The following is a 23,276-nucleotide window of genomic DNA, read 5'->3' on the forward strand; positions in this document are numbered from 1 at the left end:
GAGGCGGAGTCTCGCTCTGTCGCCCTGGCTGGAGTACTGTGGCCGGATCTCAGCTCACTGCAAGCTCCTCCTCCCGGGTTTACGCCATTCTCCTGCCTCAGCCTCCCAAGTAGCTGGGACTACAGGCGCCCGCCACCTCGCCCGGCTAGTTTTTTGTATTTTTTAGTAGAGACGGGGTTTAACCATGTTAGCCAGGATGGTCTGGATCTCCTGACCTCGTGATTCGCCCGTCTCGGCCTCCCAAAATGCTGGAATTACAGGCTTGAGCCACCGCGCCCGGCCTGGCCTCTTTCTTTTTTTGAGAGGAAGTCTCACTTTGTCACCAAGGGTGGAGTGCAGTGGCGCCATCTCAGCTCACTGCAACCTCTGGCTCCTGGGTTCAAGCGATTCTTCTGCCTCAGCCTCCTGAGTAGCTGAGACTACAGGTGCGTGCCACCACACTCAGCTAATTTTTGTATTTTTGGTAGAGATGGGGTTTACCATCTTGGTCAGGCTGGTCTTGAACTCCTGACCTCGTGATCTGCCTACCTCGGCCTCCCAAAGTGTTGGGATTATAGGCGTGAGCCACCACATCTGGCTAGGAGTTCGAGACCAGCCTGGCCAACATGGCGAAACCCCGTCTCAAAAAAATACAAAAATTAACCTGGCGTGGTGGCGCATGCCTGTAATCCCACCTACTCAAGAAGCTGAGGCAGGAGGGCCGGGCGCGGTGGCTCAAGCCTGTAATCCCAGCACTTGGGGCGGCCGAGTCGGGCGGATCACGAGGTCAGGAGATCAAGATCATCCTGGCTAATATGGGGATACCCCGTCTCTACTAAAAAATACAAAAAAAAAAAAAAAAGAAGTTGAGGCAGGAGAATCGCTTGAACACAGGAGGCAGAGGTTGCAGTGAGCGGAGATCGTGAGATCGTGTCACTGCACTCCAGCCTGGGCAACAAGAGTTCGAACTCCTGACCTCAGATGATCTGCCCGCCTCAGCCTCCCAAAGTGCTGGGATTACAGGTGGGAGCCACTGTGCCCAGCACAAAATGAATTTTTCTTACTAGTGTTATAAGAAAATGTTATTGAAGGATACAATGTTATTACAGGACCAGCTATGCTCTTAAAAGTGTTTTTCAGCCAGGCCGGCACGGTGGGAAGTGTTTTTCAGCCAGGCGGGCAGGGTGGCTCATGCCTGTAGTCCTAGCACTTTGGGAGGCTGAGGTGGGTGGATCACCTGATTTCAGGAGTTTGTAACCAACCTAGGCAATATGGTGAAACTCTGTTTCTACTAAAAATGAAAAAAAAGAAATAGCCGGGTATGGTTGCACACACCTATAGTCCCAGCTACTCAGGAAGTTGAGGCAGTAGAAGCCCTTGAACCCAGGAGGCGGAGATTGGAGTGAGCTGAGATTGTGCCACTGTACACCAGGCTGGGAGACAGAGAGTGTTGCTGTCTCCAAAAAAAAAAAAAAAAAAAGAATAGAACGACTTCAGTAAGAAGAACATTCTTCGTTTTAGATTTCTATGTCTTATTTTACTAGGTGATTCCAGGCGTGAATTCCAAGAAGAACCAAATGTGTTTTGACTGGGGTCCAGGGGAGATGCTGGTGTGTGAAACCTCCTTCAGCAAAAAAGGTAGAGGTTTTTTTCCTTCCAAATTGTCCATCTTGGCACATTTGGTTGTTTTTCTGTTTATTACCTCAGATTTGACTAGTTGTGGACTGAAACAGTTGAATTTGTTTTGTACCATTTTAATTTTCTTTATTTTGTTTTCAAGATACAACAGGGTTTTGTTGTATCACCCAGGCTGGAGTACAGTGCGATCATGGCTCACTGCAGCCTCTACCTCCTGCGCTCAAGTGATCCTCCGCCTCAGTCTTCCTGGTAGCTGGGACTACAGGTCATCGTGCCGCCACACCCAGCTAATTTTTTTTTTTTTTTTTTTGTAGAGATGGGAGTCTCGTTTTGTTGCCTAGGCTGGTCTCACACTTCTGGCCTCAAGTGATCCTGCTGCATTTTGGCATTTTTATTTTTGAAATGTTAGCTATTTTAGATTTTCATTGATTTTTGAGATCTTGAAGATGTTGAATCCTGGAAAAAAATTAACAATAGTTTTCATGAAAAATTTTCTCATATTTAAAATGTCAAGCTTTTTATCTGTTTTCCTTTGTCCAAAGTGACCAAATTCCTCAGTAGCTTCCTTATTGTGAACCTTGCAGATGCTTGGCCATCACTTTTGTGTCGACAGCATGGATTCAGCTGAATAATAGTTCTGTAGGCTGAGCTAGCATCCAAAGCACAGATGGAGCTGGAGAGTGACATAGCTTGTCCTTGGCTTGATTTTCCTAAGTTCCATCAACTATTGGATAGGATGTGAATCTTTTTCTTTTCCTGATACAGTCTCCTTCCAGTAGCAGGATAAAACTGGAATCTTGACATTTGATTTGTTTTCTTTCTTTTTTTTTTTTTTTTTTGAGATGGAGTCTTGCTCTGTCCAGGCTGGAATGCAGTGGTGCGATCTCACTGCCACCTCTGCCTCCCTGGTTAAAGCAATTCTCCTGCCTCAGCCTCCTGAGTAGCTGGGAATGAAGGCACGCGCCACCACACCCAGCTAATTTTTGTATTTTTAGTAGAGACAGGGTTTTGCTGTGTTGGCCAGCCTGGTCTCGAACTCCTGACCTCGTGATCCGCCTACCTTGGCCTCCCAGAGTGCTGGGCTTATAGGCATGTGCCACCGTGCCCGGCCACAAAACATTTTTTTTAGAGTAGATTGACTTTTGGGGATGATCATAATAGATGTTAAATTTTTTTTTTTTCTGTTTTGTTTCAGAAAAATCAGAGATGGTGCCAAGTTGCCCCTTTATCTATATCATCCGTAAGGATGTAGATGTTTACTCTCAAATCTTGAGAAAACTCTTCAATGAATCCCATGGAATCTTTTTGGGCCTCCAGAGAATTGATGAAGAGTTGACCGGAAAATCCAGAAAATCTCAGTAAGTTGGTTGCTGTTTGGTGTTGAAGCCCACTCCACACTGTGGAAAGCCAAATGAAGTACATTGTTGTCTTTTTGTGTGTTTTAAGGGTTGCGTAAAGAAATAAGAGACTCCTGGTTCTAGTTGAGGCATTAGTACTGGACAATGTACATTAGCAGTGATGGGAAGACTTGGCAGGAATATGCAAATGCTGTTGATTGGCTGGCTTGAAAAGCTTTATTTACATTCCTATTTTACTTACCCTCTAAAGAAGAAAATTTAGGCCACACAAGCATGTGAGAGTCATTGAATGAGGTCACATTGTTGGGAGATTTGAAAATTAATGTAACAGTTTTGTCTCTAAAAATTATGGTTGAGACATTATCTGACAACAGACCAGAAAACTTGTAGTATTTATAGATTAGGATTTTCTTGAATTGTAGTTCATAACTTCATCATTATCGGAGTGGTACTTGTAAATTGTAGACTTTTGGGACCCACCACAGATCATCAAAATCAAAATCTCTGGTTGGATCTTAAAATCTCCAGCACACTGGAGTTTAAGAACTGTATTAGACTTTTGTCAGCATCCCTTCACATGGCTAGGGCATGGGCAGTGTTGGTATATTACTTCTTTGATTAAGCTTTTCACAAATGAATCATTCTGGACAAGACCCAGGTCACCTTCTGTGTGAGTGTGTGTGAAACTGATTATTGGTTGTTTTTCTGTTTTTTTCAAGACAGAGAGTTTCACGTCGCCCAGGCTAGAGTGCAGTGGCGCGATCTCTGCTCACTGCAAGCTCCGCCTCCTGGGTTCATGCCATTCTCCTGCCTCAGCCTCCTGAGTAGCTGGGGCTATAGGTGCCCGCCACCACGCCTGGCTAATTTTTTGTATTTTCAGTAGAGGTGGGGTTTCACCGTGTTAGCCATGATGGTCTCGATATCCTGACCTCGTGATCCACCCGCCTTGGCCTCCCAAAGTGATGAGATTACAGGCGTGAACCACCATGCCCGGCCCTGTTTTTTGTTTTTTCTTTTTTTTTTTTGTTGAGATGGAGTCTTGCTCAGTCACCCAGGTTGGAGCGTGGTGGCGCGATCTCGGCTCACTGTAAGCTCTGCCTCCCGGGTTCATGCCATTCTCCTGCCTCAGCCTCCCGAGCAGCTGGGACTACAGGCGCCCGCCACTACTCCTGGCTAATTTTTTTGTATTTTTAGTAGAGACGGGGTTTTACCATGTTAGCCAGGATGGTCTCGATCTCCTGACCTCGTGATCTGCCCATCTTGGCCTGCCAAAGTGCTGGGATTACAGACATGAGCCACCGCGCCTGGCTGGGCCCTTTTTTTTTTTTTTTTACTCCGTCACCTGGGCTGGAGTGCAGTGGCAGTCTCGGCCCACTGCAGCCTCTGCCTCCTGGGTTCAAGCCATTCTCCTGCCTCAGCCTCCCGAATAGCTAGGATTACAGGTGCGTGCCACCACACCTGGCTCATTTTTGCATTTTTAGTAGAGAGGGTTTCACCATGTTGGCCGGGCCGGTCTCGAACTCCTGACCTCAAGTGATCTGCCCGCCTCGGCCTCCCAAGTGCTGGGTGGGATTATAAGCGTGAGCCACTGCACCTGGCCTGATTATTGGTTTTAAGGGACTCTGGTGGGTAATATTGGTGAGTTTGAGAAATCTATTGTCACTTCTAGGAAAAAACACGTCAAAAGTCCTGTAATTCCTTGATGGCAGGGGACCCTGTCTTATTTTTTATTTATTTATTTATTTTTTGAGGTGGAGTCTCGCTCTGTCGCCCAGGCTGGAGTGCAATGACATGATCTTGGCACACTGCAATCTCCGCCTCCCGGGTCCAAGAGATTCTCCTGCCTCAGCCTCCTGAGTAGCTGGGATTTTGTATTTTTAGTAGAGACTAGTTTTCACCAGGTTGGCCAGGCTGGTCTCAAACACCTGACCTCAGGTGATCTGCCCGCTTTCACCTCCCAAAGTGCTGGGATTACAGACCTGAGCCACTGGGCTCGCCATTAAATAACTTTATGTATCTATTTTTTTGAGACAAGGTCTGACTAGTAGATTTCATCTGCAACAATTAATGTCAGTATGGGTTTATGGATATTAACTTAAGCCCATGGGTTGTTTTGTGGCGTTTTATTTTGTTGCCCAAGTTATCCCAGCTTCAGAAGGTTACGAGCTCCTTCACAATGGCTCCCCTCTTTTTGTCAGCAAATTTCTACATTTATTTGAGGGTTTTCTTCTTTTGTGGCACTACAAGATGTTCCAGGCTCATCTTGTGTGTTATTTCATTCTTTATAGATTGGTTCGAGTGAGTAAAAACTACCGATCAGTCATAAGAGCATGTATGGAGGAAATGCACCAGGTTGCAAGTAAGGACTGTGTGCCTGTGTGTGTATGTTGGTATTTTGAGTATTTATCTATGCATAAATACTGTGAGGTAAAGTTTGATTGATATTCCAGTCCAAAACTTACTTTTCCATCTTTCACAATCCTTACTTTTTTGGTAATCATTTAGAGTATTTTTTTTTTTTTTTTTTTGAGACCAAGTGTCACTGTGTCGTCCAGGTTGAAGTGCTGTGGCCTGAACTCAGGTCACTGTAACCTCCACCTCCCAGGTTCAAGCGATTCTTCAGCCTCAGCCAGCCTCCTGAGTGGCTGGGACTACAGTTGCATACCAGCAAGCCCAGCTAATTTCTGTATTTTTAGTAGAGGTGGGGTTTCACCATGTTGGTCAGGCTGGTCTTGAACTCCTGGTCTCAAGTGATCTGCCTGCCTTGGACTCCCAGAGTGCTGGGATTACAGGAGTCAGCCACTGTGCCTGGACTTTTTTTTTTTTTTTTTTCTGAGACACGGTTGCCCAGGCTGGAGTGCAAAGACACACTGTGGCTCATTGCAGCCGTGACCTCACCTCCTGGGCTCAAGTGATCTTCCTACCTCAGCCTTCCAAGTAGTTGGGATTGCAGGTGTGTACCACTATGCCTGGCTAATAAAAAAAATTTTTATCCCCTCTTCCTCAGAGACATTTGTTCTGATAATTTTTAAATTCTTTGTAGAGACGGGGGTCTCCCTAATTTTGCCCAGGCTGGTCTTGAACTCCTGGGCTCAAGCAGTCCTTTCACATCAGCCTCCCAAGTGTTGGGCTTACAGGTGTGAGCCATACATGAAGCCACTCTGACAAAGGTCAGAGACCTTTATGGTAACTTTGTTGCAGTTGAAAGTGCCATTTGGTAACTTGAGGGCCTTTGGTTTGAGAATTGAAGGGATATGAAGCATTAATAACAAAAAAATCCATAATTAGAAGAGATTATAATTTCTTTTAATTTTTGTCATTAAAGGAAACAAAGGCTCAGGCCATAGACCCTGGAATTTTCAGCTATGACAATAAGCGGACGAGTTCCATTGCTCACTTAAAATGTTTTGTGTTTCGTTAGTTGCTGCTAAAGATCCAGCCAGTGGCCGCCAGTTCAGCAGCCAGGTAAGGGGAGTCACTTTTGTTGTTTTAGCACCAGTGTGTCCTGTGTCCTGGGCACCCACCTGGGGTGGCTTTGCAGTTCCTGTTATGGCAGAAGTCTCTTCAGGTAGACAGGCAGCTCCTTCGGGTGACAGTGATTGTCTTGCCCCTTTCAAGGTCTAGCTCACAAGGAAATGCTTGTTAAATACTTGAGTGAATGTTCAGTTCTTCTTCTTTTTGAGTCAGAGTCTCGCTCTGTCACTCAGGCTCGAGTGCCCTAGGTTCAAGCAGTTCTCCTGCCTCAGCCTCCAGAATAGCTGGGTCCTACAGGTGGGAACCACCAAGCCCAGCTACTTTTTGTATTTTTAGTAGAGATGGGGTTTCACCATGTTGGCCAGGCTGGTCTCAAACTCTTGAACTCAAGTGATCCACCCGCCTTGACCTCCCAAAGTGGTGGCATTACAGGTGGGAGCCACTGTGCTGGCCCTGAATGTTCAGTTCTTATGGAACATGTGTGTCCTGACCAAATTGTGTTGAGGGGTTGTCACCTGAAATGGAGAACTAATCTTGTGAGATCACTGTTCAGTGTCATAAACACTACTCACTTCTCGAACTCAACATTTTTTTTTTTTCTTTGAAAGACAGGGTCTCTCTATGTTGTCAAAGCTGGTCTCGAACTCCTGGGCTCAAGTGATCCTCCTGCCTTGGCCTCCCAAAGTGCTGGGATTATAGGTGTGAGCTGCCACACCTGAACAAACTCAACATTTTTACTGAGTTGCAAGTGGCTCTACTTCACTTGGAGCTGGAAGATGACTTTTTCCTTAGTAGATGCTTCATATTAAATACTTTTCAAAGTCAGTAAGTGACTAGGCAGTAATTCACTGTCTCGGAAGTACCCTTATGAACAAGTCATTGTGGTGTCTGTGGACTGAAGGATGGTGAGGAAGGGAAGCCTGCATATTCCTAAGGGCAAGGTCCAGCTCTGATTTATTTCGGGGTCTTATATTGGGCTTTCCCATTAATAGACTGTTTCCTAAACTTCAGTCCTTGGAATACCAACTTCACAATTCTTGCTCTGTCTACGTGTTTCGTGTCATCTACTGAATATTTTTGTGAATATTGTCTCTTCCTTTTACTCAAATGAAGTCCCTTTGCTAAAGCATCAATTCATCGAGGTAGGCTGGGCGCAGTGGTTCACGTCTGTAATCCCAGCACTTTGGGAGGCTGAGGTGGGTGGATCTCTTGGGGTCAGGAGTTCGAGACCATCCTGGCCAACATGGAAACCCCATCTACTAAAAATACAATATTTAGCCAGGCGTGGTGCACCTGTAATCCCAGCTACTCGGGAGGCTGAGGCAGGAGAATTGCTTGAACTCTGGAGGCAGAGGTTGCAGTGAGCCGAGATCATACCAGTGCACTCCAGCTTGGCTGACAGAGTGAGACTCTGTCTCAAAAAAAAAAAAAAAAAAAAAAAAAAAGCCAGGTGCAGTGGCTCATGCCTGTGATCCCAGCACTTTGGGAGGCCAAGTAGGGGAGATCACCTGAGGTCAGGAGTTCAAGACCAGCCTGGCCAACGTGGTAAAACCCCGTCTCAACTAAAAATACAAAAAATTAGTTGGGCGTGGTGGCACACGCCTATAATCCCAGCTACTGGGGGGGCTGAGGCAGGAGAAATCACTTGAACCCAGGATGCAGAAGTTGCAGTGAGCCGAGATTACGCCACTGCACTCTAGCTTGGGCAACAAGAGCCAAACTCCATCTCAAAAAAAAATAAAAAATAATAATTGGTGACATGCAAGTTATATTTTTTCTTTTTTTCTTTTTTTTGAGATGGAGTCTTCCTCTGTCACCCAGGCTGGAGTGCAGTGGCATGATCTCAGCTCACTGCAAGCTCCATCTCCTGAGTTCACGCCATTCTCCTGCCTCAGCCTCCCCAGTAGCTGGGACTATAGGCTCCCGCAACCACTCCCAGCTAATTTTTTGTATTTTTAGTAGAGACGGGGTTTCACTGTGTTAGGATGATCTCGTTCTCCTGACCTTGTGATCCACCCGTCTCGGCCTCCCAAAGTGCTGGGATTACAGGTGTGAGCCACCGCGCCTGGCCATATTTTTTTCTTTTTTTAAATTTTGAGACAGGGTCTCACTCTTGCCCAGGCAGGAATGCAGCGGCACGATTATGGCTCAGTGCAGACTCAACTTCCTGGGCTCAAGTGATCCTCCTACCTCAGCCTCCTGAGTAGCTGAGACTACAGGGATGTATCACCACACTTGGCCAATTTTTGTATTTTTTGTTGAGACAGAATCTCGCAATGTTGCTCAAGCTGGTCTCGAACTCCTAGACTCAAACATTCCACCTGCCTTGGCCTCCCAAAGTGCTGGGATTACAGGCATGAGCCACTGCACCTGGCCAAGTTATTTTTGTAATGCATGGTAAAATAAAATCACAACCACTAAAACAAAATAATGTTAGCCTCCATCCCGCCACCTAACATCCTTGTGCTGACTCCCCTCCTCCTGTAGGATTGCAGCAGCTGTTGGGTTAAGGAATGAATGTCATGTGAGTCAAGGCCTGCTTTATCCCTTGGCTCTCAGAGCAAAGCTCAGTAATGATTTCAGGTGAAACCTATCTCCATTTCTCCCTTAGGTCTCCATTTTGTCAGCAATGGAGCTCATCTGGAACCTGTGTGAGATTCTTTTTATTGAAGTGGCCCCGGGTAAGCATGGAATAATCTCACCTTATAACATCATAGGTGGCCCCTGCCATCTTCTGCTCTTTCCTCATCTTTCCTGTGCATGGTGATGAGTGTTTTATTCCTGAGAATGTTCTTTCCATCATTATAACCACGGGAAATCGTTAGAAAACACCCAAAGAAACCTGACCATTTTGTCAGGTGCTACAAAGGGAATCATGCAGAGCGCCTCCTAGAGAGCTAAACTGGCACAGGTACTGAGAAATATTAAACTAGTGTGTGAAAGCGTGGGGTCAGTGTTAACATCATGAACTGGCTAAGCTCAAGAAAGTTTTTTGAACGTGGGGTGGGATTAGGTGGTGAGAGGCAAAGTCACGTTGGGAATTCTGTCACTAATAATTGGGACAGGGCAATTCTGTGTGTTAACTCTGCCAATGGGAATTTTTTTGTTGATCTTTTTTTTTTTTTTTTTTTTTTGAGATGGGAGTTTCGCTGTTGCTGTCCAGGCTGGAATGCAATGGCGTGATCTCAGCTCACCACAACCTCCAACTCCCAGGTTCAAGTGATTCTCCTGCCTCAGCCTCCTGAATAGCTAGGATTACAGACATGCGCCGCCATGCCCGGCTAATTTTGTATTTTTAGTAAAGATGAGGTTTCTCCATGTTGGTCAGGCTGGTCTCGAACTCCCGACCTCAGGTGATCTGCCCACCTCAGTCTCCCAAAGTGCAGGGATTCCAGGCTTGAGCCACCGTGCCTGGCCTTCTGCTGATCTTGAATTAAACTGTGATCAGTATAGTGTCATGGCCTGTATGAGCTCTCTGTGGATCTGCTGCAGCTTTTTTGCATTTCTTTTAAGGATTTATGTTTGCTATTTCCCATAAATGAGTAGTAACCTCTGTGTAGCCCTAGCATTTTATTCATACTCTTGCTAAAGAAGTGAGGAACTTGAAATTAGAGTTGGTTGTTCAGAGGCCTCCCTTCTCCAGTGGATTTTTGGGGAGGTTACAGTTGGCCCTTTGTATCTTCAGGTTCTACATCATGGATACAGAGTGCTGGCTGTACTCTGCCATTTTATTTCATTTTATTTTTATTGACTGATTGAGACAAGGTCTTACTGTGTCACTTAGGCTGGAGTGTGGTGGTCGAATCACGGCTATTGCAGTCTGGACCTCCCAGGCTCAAGCGATCCTCCTGCCTCAGCCTCCTGAGTAGCTGGGACTACAGGCACGTACCACCATGCTAGGCTAATTTTTTGTGTGTATATGCTGGGGGAGGGGAGACAGGGTCTTGCTCTGTCACCCAGGTTGATGACAGTGCCGTGATCACAGCTCAGCAGCCTCGACTTCCTGGGCTCAAGCAATCCTCCTGCCCAGCCTTTTAAGTAGCTGGGACCACAGGCATGCACCACCACGCCCAGCTAATTTTGTATTTTTTGTGGAGAGGAAGTTTTGCCGTGTTGCCCGGGCTGTTCTTGAACTCTTGGGCTCAAGCAGTCTGCCCATGTTGGCCTCGCAAAATGCTGGGATTATAGGCATGAGCCACCATTCCTGGCTTGGCTAATTTTTTTTTTTTTTTTTTGTAGAGATGGGGTCTCCCTATGTTGCCCAACCTAGTCTCAAACTCCTGGGCTCAAGCGATCTGCCTGCCACAGCCTCCCAGAGTGCTAGGATTACAGACATGAGCTACCATGCCCAGCCATATTATTTTTTTGTTTTGTTGTTTGAGACAGAGTCTCACTCCGTCACCCAGGCTGGAGTGCAGTGGTGCGATCTTGGCTCACTGCAACCTCTCCCTCCTGGGTTCAAGCAATTCTGCCTTAGCCACATGAGCAGCTGGAATTACAGGCATGCGCCACCACGCCTAGCTAATTTTTGTATTTTTAGTAGAAACAGGGTTTCACCATGTTGGCCAGGCTGGCTTGAACTCCTGAGCTCAGGTGATCCACCTGCCTTAGCCTCCCAAAGTGCTCGGATTGCAGGTGTGCGCCACCAGCCCCTTGGCCATATGTTTTTTATCATCATTGCCTACCTGGCTGCTTGCTAGTCAGTACTGGTTCCTAAAGGGCCATTACTTGTGTAGCTATTGAGTATTTGTGAAGAATCTGGTGGTGAGGTCTACATTCCATTTTCACCCCTTTCTGGGGTCAGTTAAAGATGGAGCTTCCTGGCACAGAGGTAATATTTGGTGAAAGTGCACCTGCTTTTCCTAGCACAGTCTTTCATTCAGGACCACGTGTGTGACTGCTTAAAAGGGATAAACCTGTGTAGTCAGCTCGTCTGCCTTAACGTTCTCTGTTCTTTGGATAAAGTGGAACTTGCTGCAGATGAAGCTGAGGCTTTTGTGTGTGATGAGACTCTCTCCTCCCAGCTGGCCATCTCCTCCTCCACCTCCTTGACTGGGTCCGGCTCCATGTGTGCGAGGTGGACAGTTTGTCGGCGGATGTTCTGGGCAGTGAGAATCCAAGCAATCATGACAGCTTCTGGAACTTGGTAAGACAGGCCGGGCCCCCACCTCCCACCATGAGTCCTACTGTCCCTGGTGCCGCTGGGTGGGTCTGAGGACACCCACCGAGCCTCCAGCAGTAGGCTGGCTTTTGGAGTCTGTTACTATGGAGACTCTCTTGGATCTTTTCTTCCCTGGATTTGGATTTAGACTATGGGAGAGTCTAAAACCGAGGTAACATGTAAGAAAAATAATGCTTTGAAGACTTTCCAGAGTAAAAGGAAATTTGATTTCTTTGTGGGTCTAAGGAAGAGAAGACATAAAAAGTAATACAAAACCTTTTTTATTTTTTTTGAGACGGAGTCTCACTCTGTGGCCCAGGCTGGAGTGTAGTGGCGCCATCTCGGCTCACTGCAAGCTCTGCCTCCCGGGTTCACGCCATTCTCCTGCCTCAGCCTCCTGGAGCAGCTGGGACTACAGGTGCCCGCCACCATGCCTGGCTAATTTTTTGTATTTTTTTAGTAGAGATGGGGTTTCACCGTGTTAGCCAGGATGGTCTCAATCTCCTGACCTCATGATCCGCCTGCCTTGGTCTCCCAAAGTGCTGGGATTACAGGCATGAGTCACCGTGCCTGGCCTTTTTTTTTTTTTTTTTTTTTTTGAGAAAGGGTCTTGGCTGGGTGTGGTGGCTCATGCCTGTAATTCCAGCCAGCACTTCGGGTGGCCAACTCAGGAATCGCTTGAGCCCAGGAGTTTGAGATTAGCCTGGGCAACAAAGTGAGACCCCCATCTCAAAATAAGTTAATAAATAAAAATATGAAAGAAAAATAGAGTCTGACTCTGTTCCCCAGGCTGTTGTGCGGTGGCGTGATCTTGCTCACTGCAGCCTCCACCTCCTGTGCGGTCCTACCACCTCAGCCTCTCAAGTAGCTGGGACCACAGGTGCGAACCACCATGCCTGGCTAATGACATAAAAGCAATTGATAGGGGCTGGGGTGCCTACGGGGTTGGATGTAAATGAGCTTGCACATTACTTTGGATTATCAGTTTGGAAGTCAGCATGTCGTATGTGTGTATATGGATGTATTATCTATGTGTTAGGTATTTCCATTCGCCTCTGCTGACTGACCCAATTGGGAGGTGGCAGGGAGAAAATTGCTAGTTGACTGGGCTAATGGAAAGTTGACTAAACCTATAAAACCTGAAATTGGGAACAGATTGTGAGGACAAAAAAGAAAAGAAAAGAAAACCTGTAATTCCGCCCGGCACGGTGGCTCACACCTGTAATCCCAGCATTTTGGGAGGCCGAGGTGGTGGATCACCTGAAGTCAGGAGTTTAAGACCAACCTGGCCAACATAGTGAAACCCCATCTCTACTAAAAATACAAAAATTAGCTGGGTGTGGTGGTGAGTGCCTGTAATCCCAGCTACTCAGGAGGCTGAGGCAGCATAATTGCTTGAACCTGGGAGACAGAGGCTCCAGTGAACTGAGATGGTGCCGCTGTACTTCAGCCTGGGTGACAGAGCGAGACTCTGTCTCAATTAGGAAAAAAAAGGAAAACCTGGAATTCAGATAAGGCGTTGTTACCGTTGGGGCTATTTCTAGGCCTTATGGTGCTGGGAGATCTCTGCAGGTAAGGGGAGTGCCTTTGTTCAGGAAGTAGTGGGCCAAATGTTTGAGTCTCTGATTGATTCGCTAAGGTTTGTTGTTGTTGTTGTTTAGAGACAGGATCTCGCTTTGTGGCCTGGGCTGGAGTGCAGTGGCGGGATCATGGTACACTGCAGCTTTGATTTCCTGGGCTCAAGCAATCCTCCCACCTCAGCCTCCTGAGTGGCTGGGACTACAGGCGCACACCACCATGCCTGGCTACATTTATTTTTTGTAGAGATGAGGCCTTACTGTATTACCCAGGCTGGTCTTGAACTCCTGGGCTCAAGCAGTCCTCCCACCTTGGCCTCCCAAAGTGTTGGGATTGCAAGTGTGAGCCACCATGCCTGGTCATTCACTGAGTATTTATTGAGTCCCTTCTATTTGCAAGGCACCAAGGAGACAACCATGACTAAAACAGGCAAAGATTCCTGCCTTTATAGAGTTTATATCGTGTGTGTGGAGACAGAACAGCAACACATAGGCCAGTACCATGTATCCTGGCACATAGTGAAGTGCTCTGGCAAGGTGCCAAAAAGAGGGGAGGCTGCAAGTGCTGGGGTGGCATCAAAGAAGGCCTCCTTCATGAGAGATTGGAGGTGAGACCTGAAGGAGGTGAGGAGAGCTAGGCTGAAGAAAGCATTCCATATCGCAGGGCCTGCAGACGCTGTGTTCTAGAGCCAGGGTGGGGCAGGAGGGGCTGTGCTGTGTAGGGATGGGTGGGAGGGATGAGTTGGGGAGATAAAGACAGAGATACCAGTCTGAGAGGGCCCCCTGAGTTGTCACTGAGACTAGCTTTTTGCAGCCTACGTAGCAGGGTGACTAAGAACATGGTCTGTGGTGCCACACTGCCTGGGTTAGTTAGCTTTCTAGCTCTGCCTTTTACTAGCTGTGAGGTGGTGGGTTTTTTTTTTTTTTGAGACGAGTCTCGCTCTGTCATCTAGGCTGGAGTGCAGTGGCACAGTCTCGGCTCACTGCAACCTCTGCCTCCAGGGTTCAAGTGATTCTCCTCCCTCAGCCTCCCGAGCAGCTGGGACTACAGACGCGTGTCACAACACCCGGCTAATTTTTGTATTTTTAGTAGAGGTGGGGTTTTACCACATTGACCAGGCTTGTCTTGAATTCCTGACCTCATGATTCACCCACCTCAGCCTCCCAAAGTGCTGGGATTACCAGCATGAGCCACCATGCCTGACCTTTTTTTTTTTTTTAAATACGATTTTGCTGTGTTCCCCAGCTGCAGTGCCCAATCACCACTCACTGCAGCCTTGGCCTACAGGGCTCCAGTGGTCCTCCTACTTTAGCCTCCCAAGTAGCTGGGACCACAGATATGTGCTACCAGCACCAGCTAAAGTTTTTTATTATTTATTTATTTGTTTGTTTTTTTGAGATTGAGTCTTGCTCTGTTGCCTGGGCTGGAGTGCAGTGGCGCTAGCTCAGCTCACTGCAACCTCTGCCTCCCTGGTTCAAGCAGTTCTCCTGTCTCAGCCTGAGAAGCTGGGATTATAGGCATACACCACAATGCCCAGCTGATTTTTTTTTTTTTGGTATTTTTAGTAGAGATGGGGTTTCACCATGTTGGCCAGGCTGGTCTTGAACTCCTGACCTCATGACCTCAAGTGATCTGCCTGCCTCCCTCCGTCCCAATTTCTTTTTTTTGAGCCAGAGTCTCACTCTGTTGCCCAGGCTGGAGTGCAGTGGCCCAATCTCGGCTCACTGCAAGCTCCGCCTCCTGGGTTCACGCCATTCTCCTGCCTCAGCCTCCTGAGTAGCTGGAACTATAGGTGCCTGCCACCACGCCCGGCTAATTTTTTGTATTTTGTTTAGTAGAGATGGGGTTCCACTGTGTTAGCCAGAATGGTCTCAATCTCCTGACCTGGTGATCCACCCTCCGTGGCCTCCCAAAGTGCTGAGATTACAGGTGTGAGCTGCCGCACCCGGCTAACCCAATTATTTTTTATTTTTATTTATTTTTTGAAACAGAGTCTCACTCTGTTGCCCAGGCTGGGGTGCAGTGGCACGATCTTGGCAGGGATTACAGGCTCCTGCCGTCTTGCCTGGCTAATTTTTGTATTTTTAGTAGAGATGGGGTTTTGCTGTTTTGGCCAGGCTGGTCTCGAACTCCTGACCTCAAGTGATCTGCCTGCCTCAGCCTCCCAAATTGCTGGGATTACAGGCTTGAGCCACCATGCCCAGCCAATTTTTAAATTTTATTTTATTTTATTTTATTTTATTTTTGAGACGGAGTTTCACTCTTGTTGCCCAGACTGGAGTGCAATGGCACAATCTCAGCTCACAGCAACCTCCGCTTCCTCAGCTTAAGCGATTCTCCTGCCTCAAGCCTCCCGAGTAGCTGGGATTACAGGCATGCACCACCATGCCTGGCTAATTTTGTATTTTTTTAGTAGAGACGGGGTTTATCCATGTTGGTCAGGCTGGTCTCGAACTCCCGACCTCAGGTGATCTGCCTGCCTCGGCGTCCCAAAGTGCTGGGAGTACAGGCATGAGCTGCCACACCCGGCAGTTTTTTTATTTTTTGAACTCCTGGCCTCAAGCAATCCTGCCTTGGCCTCCCAAAGTATTGGGATTATAGGTGTGAGCCACTGTGCCCAGCCACTAGCTGTGAGATCTTGAGTGAGCTACTTAATGGCCCTAAGGGTCCTCATCTGTGTAGTGGAGATAATAATACCTGTCCCACGGGGCTGCTGTGATCGTCAAATTAGTTAAAGGACATAAATGTGGTTGAAGTAGTTGACATGGTTGATGCACAGTAAAAGCTAGTCTTTTTTTTTTTTTTTTGAGACGGAGTCTTGCTCTGTCACCCGGGCTGGAGTGCGGTGGCCGGATCTCAGCTCACTGCAAGCTCCGCCTCCCGGGTTTACGCCATTCTCCTGCCTCAGCCTCCCAAGTAGCTGGGACTACAGGCGCCCGCCACCTCGCCCGGCTAGTTTTTTGTATTTTTAGTAGAGATGGGGTTTCACCGTGTTAGCCAGGATGGTCTCGATCTCCTGACCTCGTGATCCGCCCGTCTCGGCCTCCCAAAGTGCTGGGATTACAGGCTTGAGCCATCGCGCCCGGCCTAAAAAAAAAAGCTAGTCTTTTACTTCTAAGCCAGATGGGGTAAGGGGGCATTGGAGAGCTGAGCAGAGGAAGCCTGAGATCTTACTTAGGTTCCCAAAGGCTGTCCTGGCTGCCATGTTGAGACTATACAGCAAGGATGGAAACAGGCCAGTCCAGATTCTGCTGTATTAAGCCAGGCAAAAGATGGTGGTGGTGTAGGCTAGATATGTTTGAAGAGAGTTGATGGGGTTTGCTGATGGATTGATTTGATGTGGGCATGCAAGAAATAGAAGAATGTGGGAGGATGAGGTTGGTGAGTTGGAGGCAAACTGGTGTTTAATTTTAGACATGTTATGTTTCTCTCTTGTGTGTGTGTGTTTTCTTTTTTTTTTTTTTTTTTTTTCCTGAGACAGAGTCTCTTGCCCATGTTGGAGTGCAGTGGTCGGATTACAGCTCACTGCAGCCTTGACCTCCTAAGCTTAGGTGATCCTCCCACCTCAGCCTCCCAGGTAGCCAGGACTACAAAGGCGTGCCACCACATCCAGCTAATTTTCGTATTTTTAGTGGAGATGGGGTTTTGCCATGTTGTTCAGGCTGGTCTCAAACTCCTGGGCTCAAGCAGTCCACCCTCCTTGGCTTCCCAAAGTGTTGGGATTACAGGCGTGAGGCACCATGCCTGTCTGACATGTTACGTTTTAAGATGCCTATTTAAGATCCAAGTGGAGATGTTGACTAGGCCCTTGGATATACAAAGCTGGAATTCAGAGAAGGAAGTTTGGGCTAGAGTGGAAAAGTTGGGAGTTATCAGTATGTGTATGTATATATATTTGTGATTTTTTTTTTTCTTTTTGAGATACAGTTTTGCTCTTGTCGCCCAGGCTGGAGTGCAGTGCCTTGAATACTGAATTAGTGAATGTTGAACCATTGCTTCTAGGGGAAATACAGGGTTAGGTTCCTGCAAGCCTCTGGTCACATTTTGTTCAACCAATCAATATATAACCGATCACTTGTTTTATGTGTGTTTCTGTTTAGAGACAACTTACTTGACATAATATTGTTGATTCATTAACAGTGAACTCAGGGCCAACAGCACTGTGATTTGTGCCTGACTGAAGCTTATCCAACACCTCCCATAGTTCTTGCACTTAGCAACACTAGAAAGCACCTCAGTACTATATCTGGGGACCCAACAAAAGGTACACAAATGAAAAAAAGTAGCATTAACTGCATCACAATAAAGCCTTGTTTAGTGTGTGTCAAGCAACTCAATATTCTTACCAGTCTGTACATGTCCATGAATTTTGATTTGAAAGTACCACAAATACTGATTTGGGGGTTACAAATAAATTTTAGTGAGTAGGCAGATTCATAGATAAAGACTGAACTGTGAGGACTATTTGGTTAAGTGTGTTTTTATTTTATTTATTTTATTTTTTATTTATTTATTTTTTTTCTGAGACGGAGTCTCGCTCTGTCGCCCAGGCTGGAATGCAGTGGCCAGATCTCAGCTCACTGCAAGCTCTGCCTCCCGGGTTCACGCCATTCTCCTGCCTCAGCCTCCCGAGTAGTTGGGACTACAGGCCCCCACCACCTCGCCCAGCTAGTTTTTTGTATTTTTTAGTAGAGACGGGATTTCACCATGTTAGCCACGATGGTCTGGATCTCCTGACCTTGTGATCCGCCCGTCTCGGCCTCCCAAAATGCTGGGATTACAGGCTTGAGCCACCACGCCTGGCCTATTTTATTTTTTATATTTTATTTTATATTTTATATTTTTATTTTATTTTTTATATTTTATATTTTATTTTGTTATTTTTTATTTTATTTTATTTTCAAGATGGAGTCTCACTGTTTCACCTGGGCTGGGGTGCAGTGGCGTGATCTCGGCTCATTGCCACTTCTGCCTCCCAGGTTCAAATGATTCTCCTTCCTCAGCCTCCCGAGTAGCTGGGACTACAGGCACACACCATCACGCCCAGCTAATTTTTGTATTTTTAGTAGAGACAGAGTTTCACCATGTCGGCCAGGCTGGTCTCAAACTCCTGATCTCAGGTGATCCACCCGTCTCGGCCTCCCAAAGTGCTGGGATTATAGATGTGAGCTACCACTCCTGGCCTGAGTGTATTTATTTTACATATTTATATTTGAACTGAAACTTTTTTTTTTTTTTTTTGAGACGGAGTCTCGCTCTGTCGCCTGGGCTGGAGTGCAGTGGCTGGATCTCAGCTCACTGCAACCTCCGCCTCCCGGGTTTACACCATTCTCCTGCCTCAGCCTCCGGAGCAGCTGGGACTACAGGCGCCTGCCACCTCGCCCGGCTAGTTTTTTGTATTTTTTTAGTAGAGACGGGGTTTCACCGTGTTAGCCAGGATGGTCTCGATCTCCTGACCTCGTGATCCGCCCGTCTCGGCCTCCCAAAGTGCTGGGATTACAGGCTTGAGCCACCGCGCCCGGCCTGAACTGAAACTTTTATGAACCATTTTATTTAATGCATTCTGACATTTTCTATTATTTCAATTTTTTTCCAATCAAAACTTCTCACATATTTATTATTGAACCAGCCTACCAGTGTAGAGTTTATAATCAGAGAAAAACCATTTTCTCAACAAAGTATGTACACCTTTCCAGATAGTGGTGACAGTTTCAGCTTATTGTGATAAGGTGATAGTCTTATGTGCTGCATCTCATGTGTAATTCCTGGCAGACCTAGCTTGGTTCTTCTCCAGTCCCTCCTCTTGGGGTTGTAGCTAACTGTATTAGCAGTTTTTTGTTTTGTTTTGTTTTGTTTTGTTTTGAGATGGAGTCTCACTCTGTCGCCCAGGCTGGAGTTCAGTGGCACAATCCCAGCTCACTGCAACCTCCGCCTCCCAGATTCAAGCGATTCTCCTGCCTCAGCCTCCCAAGTAGCTGGGACTACAGGTGCATACCACCACGCCTTGCTAATTTTTTTGTATTTTTAGTAGTGGTGGGGTTTCACCATGTTAACCAGGATGGTCTCAATCTCCTGACCTTGTGATCTGCTTGCCTTGGCCTCTGAAAGTGCTGGGATTATAGGTGTGACCACCTCGCCTGGTCCTGTATTACCAGTTTTAATCTGAATCCACTGGGGAATGGGACGATTTTGCTTTTGTTTCTTGGCCAGGAATTCCATGATCCTGAACGTTTTGTGAGAAGATGGTGGGAGAAAGAATCAACAGCACACACCATGATGGTGGAGAAGGGGTGGGGGGAAGCGGGTGGAGGAACATGTTTCTCTGTTTCATTTATTTTTGAAAAGCTGGGTCTGGGCGTGGTGGCTGACACCTATAATCCCAACACTTTGGGAAGCCGAGGCGGGGAATCACTTGAGTTTAGGAGTTTGAGACCAGCCTGGCCAACATGGTAAAACCCTGTTTCTACTAAAAACACAAAAATTAGCTGGGCGTGGTGGCATGCACCTGTAATCCCAGCTACTCGGGAGGCTGAGACAGGAGAATCACTTGAACCCGGGAAGTGGAGGTTGCAGTGAGCCAAGATTGTGCCATTATACTCCAGCCTGGGCAGAAACAGCGAAACTCTGGGGAAAAAAAAAAAAATCTGGTCACAGGCTATAATGGACTATATAGCTGGCTGTTTGAAAAACATGGTGGAAGTGGCAAAGCCATGAGACTGGACGTGATAGATTACTTCTGGAGGGAAAGAGCCATCATTCTTCCCAGGGCTGACTCGGGCAAAAAGAAGCTTATGTGTGAGGAGTTAAAAAGCCAAAGTGTGGCCGGGCGCGGTGGCTCACGCCTGTAATCCCAGCACTTTGGGAGGCCAAGGCGGGCGGATCATGAGGTCAGGAGATCAAGACCATCCTGGCTAAGATGGTGAAACCCTGTCTCTACTAAAAATACAAAAAATTAGCCAGGCGTGGTAGCGGGCACCTGTAGTCCCAGCTACTTGGGAGGCTGAGGCAGGAGAATGGCATGAATCCAGGAGGCGGAGCTTGCAGTGAGCCGAGATCACACCACTGTACTCCAGCCTGGTGGACAGAGCAAGACTCCGTCTCAAAAAAAAAAAAAGCCGAAGTGTGGGGTGAGGGGACTGGCCTCCTCACGCCTCGGCAGGGCCAGGCCTCCTGCTAGTGCTCATGGGCCCGGATCTCCTCCCAGGTGACCATCTTGGTGCTGCAGGGCCGGCTGGATGAGGCCCGACAGATGCTCTCCAAGGAAGCCAACGCCAGCCCCGCCTCTGCAGGCATATGCCGAATCATGGGAGACCTGATGAGGACAATGCCCATTCTCAGTGTACGGAGGGGTAGCTTTGCTCTGCCGGGTCACAGGAGATGGGTGATTCACTAAATATAAAGGGTTTGGGTGGGATGACATCTCATGGCTGGTCTCTCCCTTAGCCCGGGAACACCCAGACACTGACAGAGCTGGAGCTGAAGTGGCAGCACTGGCACGAGGAATGTGAGCAGTATCTCCAGGACAGCACATTCGCCACCAACCCTCACCTGGAGTCTCTCTTGAAGGTCTGGGAAGGAGTTCAGATTGCATGCATGTTGGCTTCCTGTGGGGGCTGTGGCATCCAGTGCAGCAGTGGCAGAAGCTTGGTCCTCTTTGGATAGGGCTGTCTGTTGCTCTGCCATGATGGTGAGAGCTTTCAGACTAGTTGAAATCCAGTGCCCTAGCTGACAGCAGGAGCATTGTGGAGAAGGTACCCCTGAAAGGAGGACAGAGTTCAGCACAAATGTCTCTTCCTCAGATTATGCTGGGAGACGAAGCCGCCTTATTAGAGCAGAAGGAACTTCTGAGTAATTGGTATCATTTCCTAGTGACTCGGCTCTTGTACTCCAATCCCACAGTAAAACCTATTGATCTGCACTACTACGCCCAGGTGAGTGAGCTTGGGGTGGGCAAGGGTGGGGGTAGGAGTCCTGGTGGCGCCGTGATGGGTCATTCTCTTTGAATTTCTCCCCGAGGAACAGGAAGACCCTTTCCTTTGGCCCTTAGTGAAAGAACATGGCACCCTTCTCTGAGATTCCTTATACAGCAGCCCTGCCTGTCCCCTGAGTCTCTGCCTCCATCCTCGGGATTGAGTGTCTCATCACCTTTCCACAGTCCAGCCTGGACCTGTTTCTGGGAGGTGAGAGCAGCCCAGAACCCCTGGACAACATCTTGTTGGCAGCCTTTGAGTTTGACATCCATCAAGTGATCAAAGAGTGCAGGTAGGATCTCTCCCACCCCCACTGTAACCATGTTTAGGTGTGCAGATATCACCACCATCCGTTTCTAGAGCGGCCTGTTCTTCCTTACCCTTCTCTCCTCAGACCTGCTATCTTAGTCCATCTCATGCTGCTGTTGCAGAATACCTGAGACCAGGTAATTTATAAAGAAAAAGATGATTTTCTCACAGTTCTGGAGGCTAGGAAGTCCAGGATCAAGGCACTGGCAGTGTTTCTGGTGAGGGCTGCTCTCTGCTTCCAAGATGGCACCTTGAACACTGTGTTCTCATGTGGTGGAAGGGCAAGAAGGACAAACTCCCTTCGTCAAGTCACTTTATAAGGGCACCCAGTCACGTTCATGAGTGAGGAGTCCTCCTGGCCTAGTCACCTCTCAGAGGCCCTACCTCTTAATACTATCACATTGGCAAAACTGGGGTTTTAGAGGGGATCCCTTCAAACCATAGACCTGCTCCCCTGCTTGGCCTGCTACAGGTAGATAATGGCTTCTCCCTGGGTGAGCTTGGGGACTTCCTGGAGGCTTGAGGGCTACCATATACATAACTGTTTCTATTTTAGGAATGTTTATTTAAAATAACATTGCAGGAAATTACTTTGACATTTAAAATCTAGAAAAAGCCAGCAAGCCTGTTTCTTGGCACCTAATGGACACGTAGTCACCTTATGGGATGGCATGTTCCAACAGTCTCACTCCAGTGACGTGAGCTACGGAACCACTGGGCTTGAGGCTGGGTATTCAGAATTTCCAGCCCTCGCCGGGCACGGTGGCTCAAGCCTGTAATCCCAGCACTTTGGGAGGCCGAGATGGGCGGATCATGAGGTCAGGAGATCGAGACCATCCTGGCTAACACGGTGAAACCCCGTCTCTACTAAAAATACAAAAACTAGCTGGGCGAGGTGGCGGGCGCCTGTAGTCTCAGCTACTCGGGAGGCTGAGGCAGGAGAATGGCGTAAACCCGGGAGGCGGAGCTTGCAGTGAGCTGAGATCCGGCCACTGCACTCCAGTCCGGGCGACAGAGCAAGACTCCGCCTCAAAAAAAAAAAAAAGAATTTCCAGCCCTCTATCCAAAAGAAGGTGTTCTGTAATTGCACTGAATCTTTAGCAAGGCAGGAAAGGGAGTGCCAAACATAATGAATCAAAGATAAACCTTTCCAGAACTCTCCATATATGGTAAGTCAGAATGAATGTCCCCTTCCTTCTTGTGCACCCTGGATGGTGGGCATTGCACTGAAGACCTGCTGGGAAGGGAGGAAGTGGGTAATAGGAGAAGATGGCCTTGATCAGGTGTCAGATTCACTGACCTCAACTGGCTGTTTGTAGATCTGGGCATGGGAAGAGTTTCCTTAGCCCTGCCTGCTCTTATTTTGGCCAAAAGAAAGCCAGGGCTTCAAGAAAATGATTCTAGATTTGGGGAATGAAAAACAAGTTTTTTGTGTGTTTGTTTGTTTCTGTTTTTTTTTTTCTTTTTTTTGAGACAGAGTTTTGCTCTTGTTGCCCAGACTGGAGTGCGGTGGCGCAATCTCGGCTCACTGCAACCTCTGCCTACTGGATTCCAGCAATTCTCCTGCCTCAGCCTCCCAAGTAGCTGGGATTACAGGTGTCCGTCACCACACCGAGCAAATTTTTGTGTTTTTCAATAGAGACAGGGTTTCACCATGTTGCCCAGGCTGGTCTGGAACTCCTAACCTCAGGTGATCTGCCCACCTCAGCCTCCCAAAGTGCCGGGATTACAGGCGTGAGCCACTGCACCCTGCCAAGTTTTTTTTTTTTTTTTGAGCCAGGGTCTCACTTTGTCACCCAGGCTGGAGTG

General features: G+C 47.6%; 1 protein-coding gene across 2 annotated transcripts in view; it reads left to right on the forward strand.

The window, feature by feature from the left end:
- The window catches only part of NUP85 (nucleoporin 85), a 33,120-nt gene that overhangs the window by 2,437 nt on the left and 7,407 nt on the right, over nucleotides 1-23,276 (forward strand). The window contains exons 2-11 of one of the 2 annotated variants that reach the window (XM_023211839.1): nucleotides 1,524-1,617; nucleotides 2,813-2,975; nucleotides 5,264-5,334; nucleotides 6,397-6,440; nucleotides 9,061-9,130; nucleotides 11,474-11,595; nucleotides 20,393-20,527; nucleotides 20,632-20,754; nucleotides 20,988-21,119; nucleotides 21,344-21,450. In XM_023211839.1, the coding sequence (XP_023067607.1) occupies nucleotides 1,524-1,617; nucleotides 2,813-2,975; nucleotides 5,264-5,334; nucleotides 6,397-6,440; nucleotides 9,061-9,130; nucleotides 11,474-11,595; nucleotides 20,393-20,527; nucleotides 20,632-20,754; nucleotides 20,988-21,119; nucleotides 21,344-21,450 (1,061 nt within the window). Of the gene's footprint in view, nucleotides 1-1,523; nucleotides 1,618-2,810; nucleotides 2,976-5,263; nucleotides 5,335-6,396; nucleotides 6,441-9,060; nucleotides 9,131-11,473; nucleotides 11,596-20,392; nucleotides 20,528-20,631; nucleotides 20,755-20,987; nucleotides 21,120-21,343; nucleotides 21,451-23,276 lie in introns of those variants that run through there. The other variant, XM_023211840.1, reaches the window with a different exon arrangement.

The sequence above is a fragment of the Piliocolobus tephrosceles genome, chromosome 16 (genome assembly GCF_002776525.5).
Source record: "Piliocolobus tephrosceles isolate RC106 chromosome 16, ASM277652v3, whole genome shotgun sequence".
Classification (NCBI taxonomy): Eukaryota; Metazoa; Chordata; class Mammalia; order Primates; family Cercopithecidae; genus Piliocolobus; species Piliocolobus tephrosceles.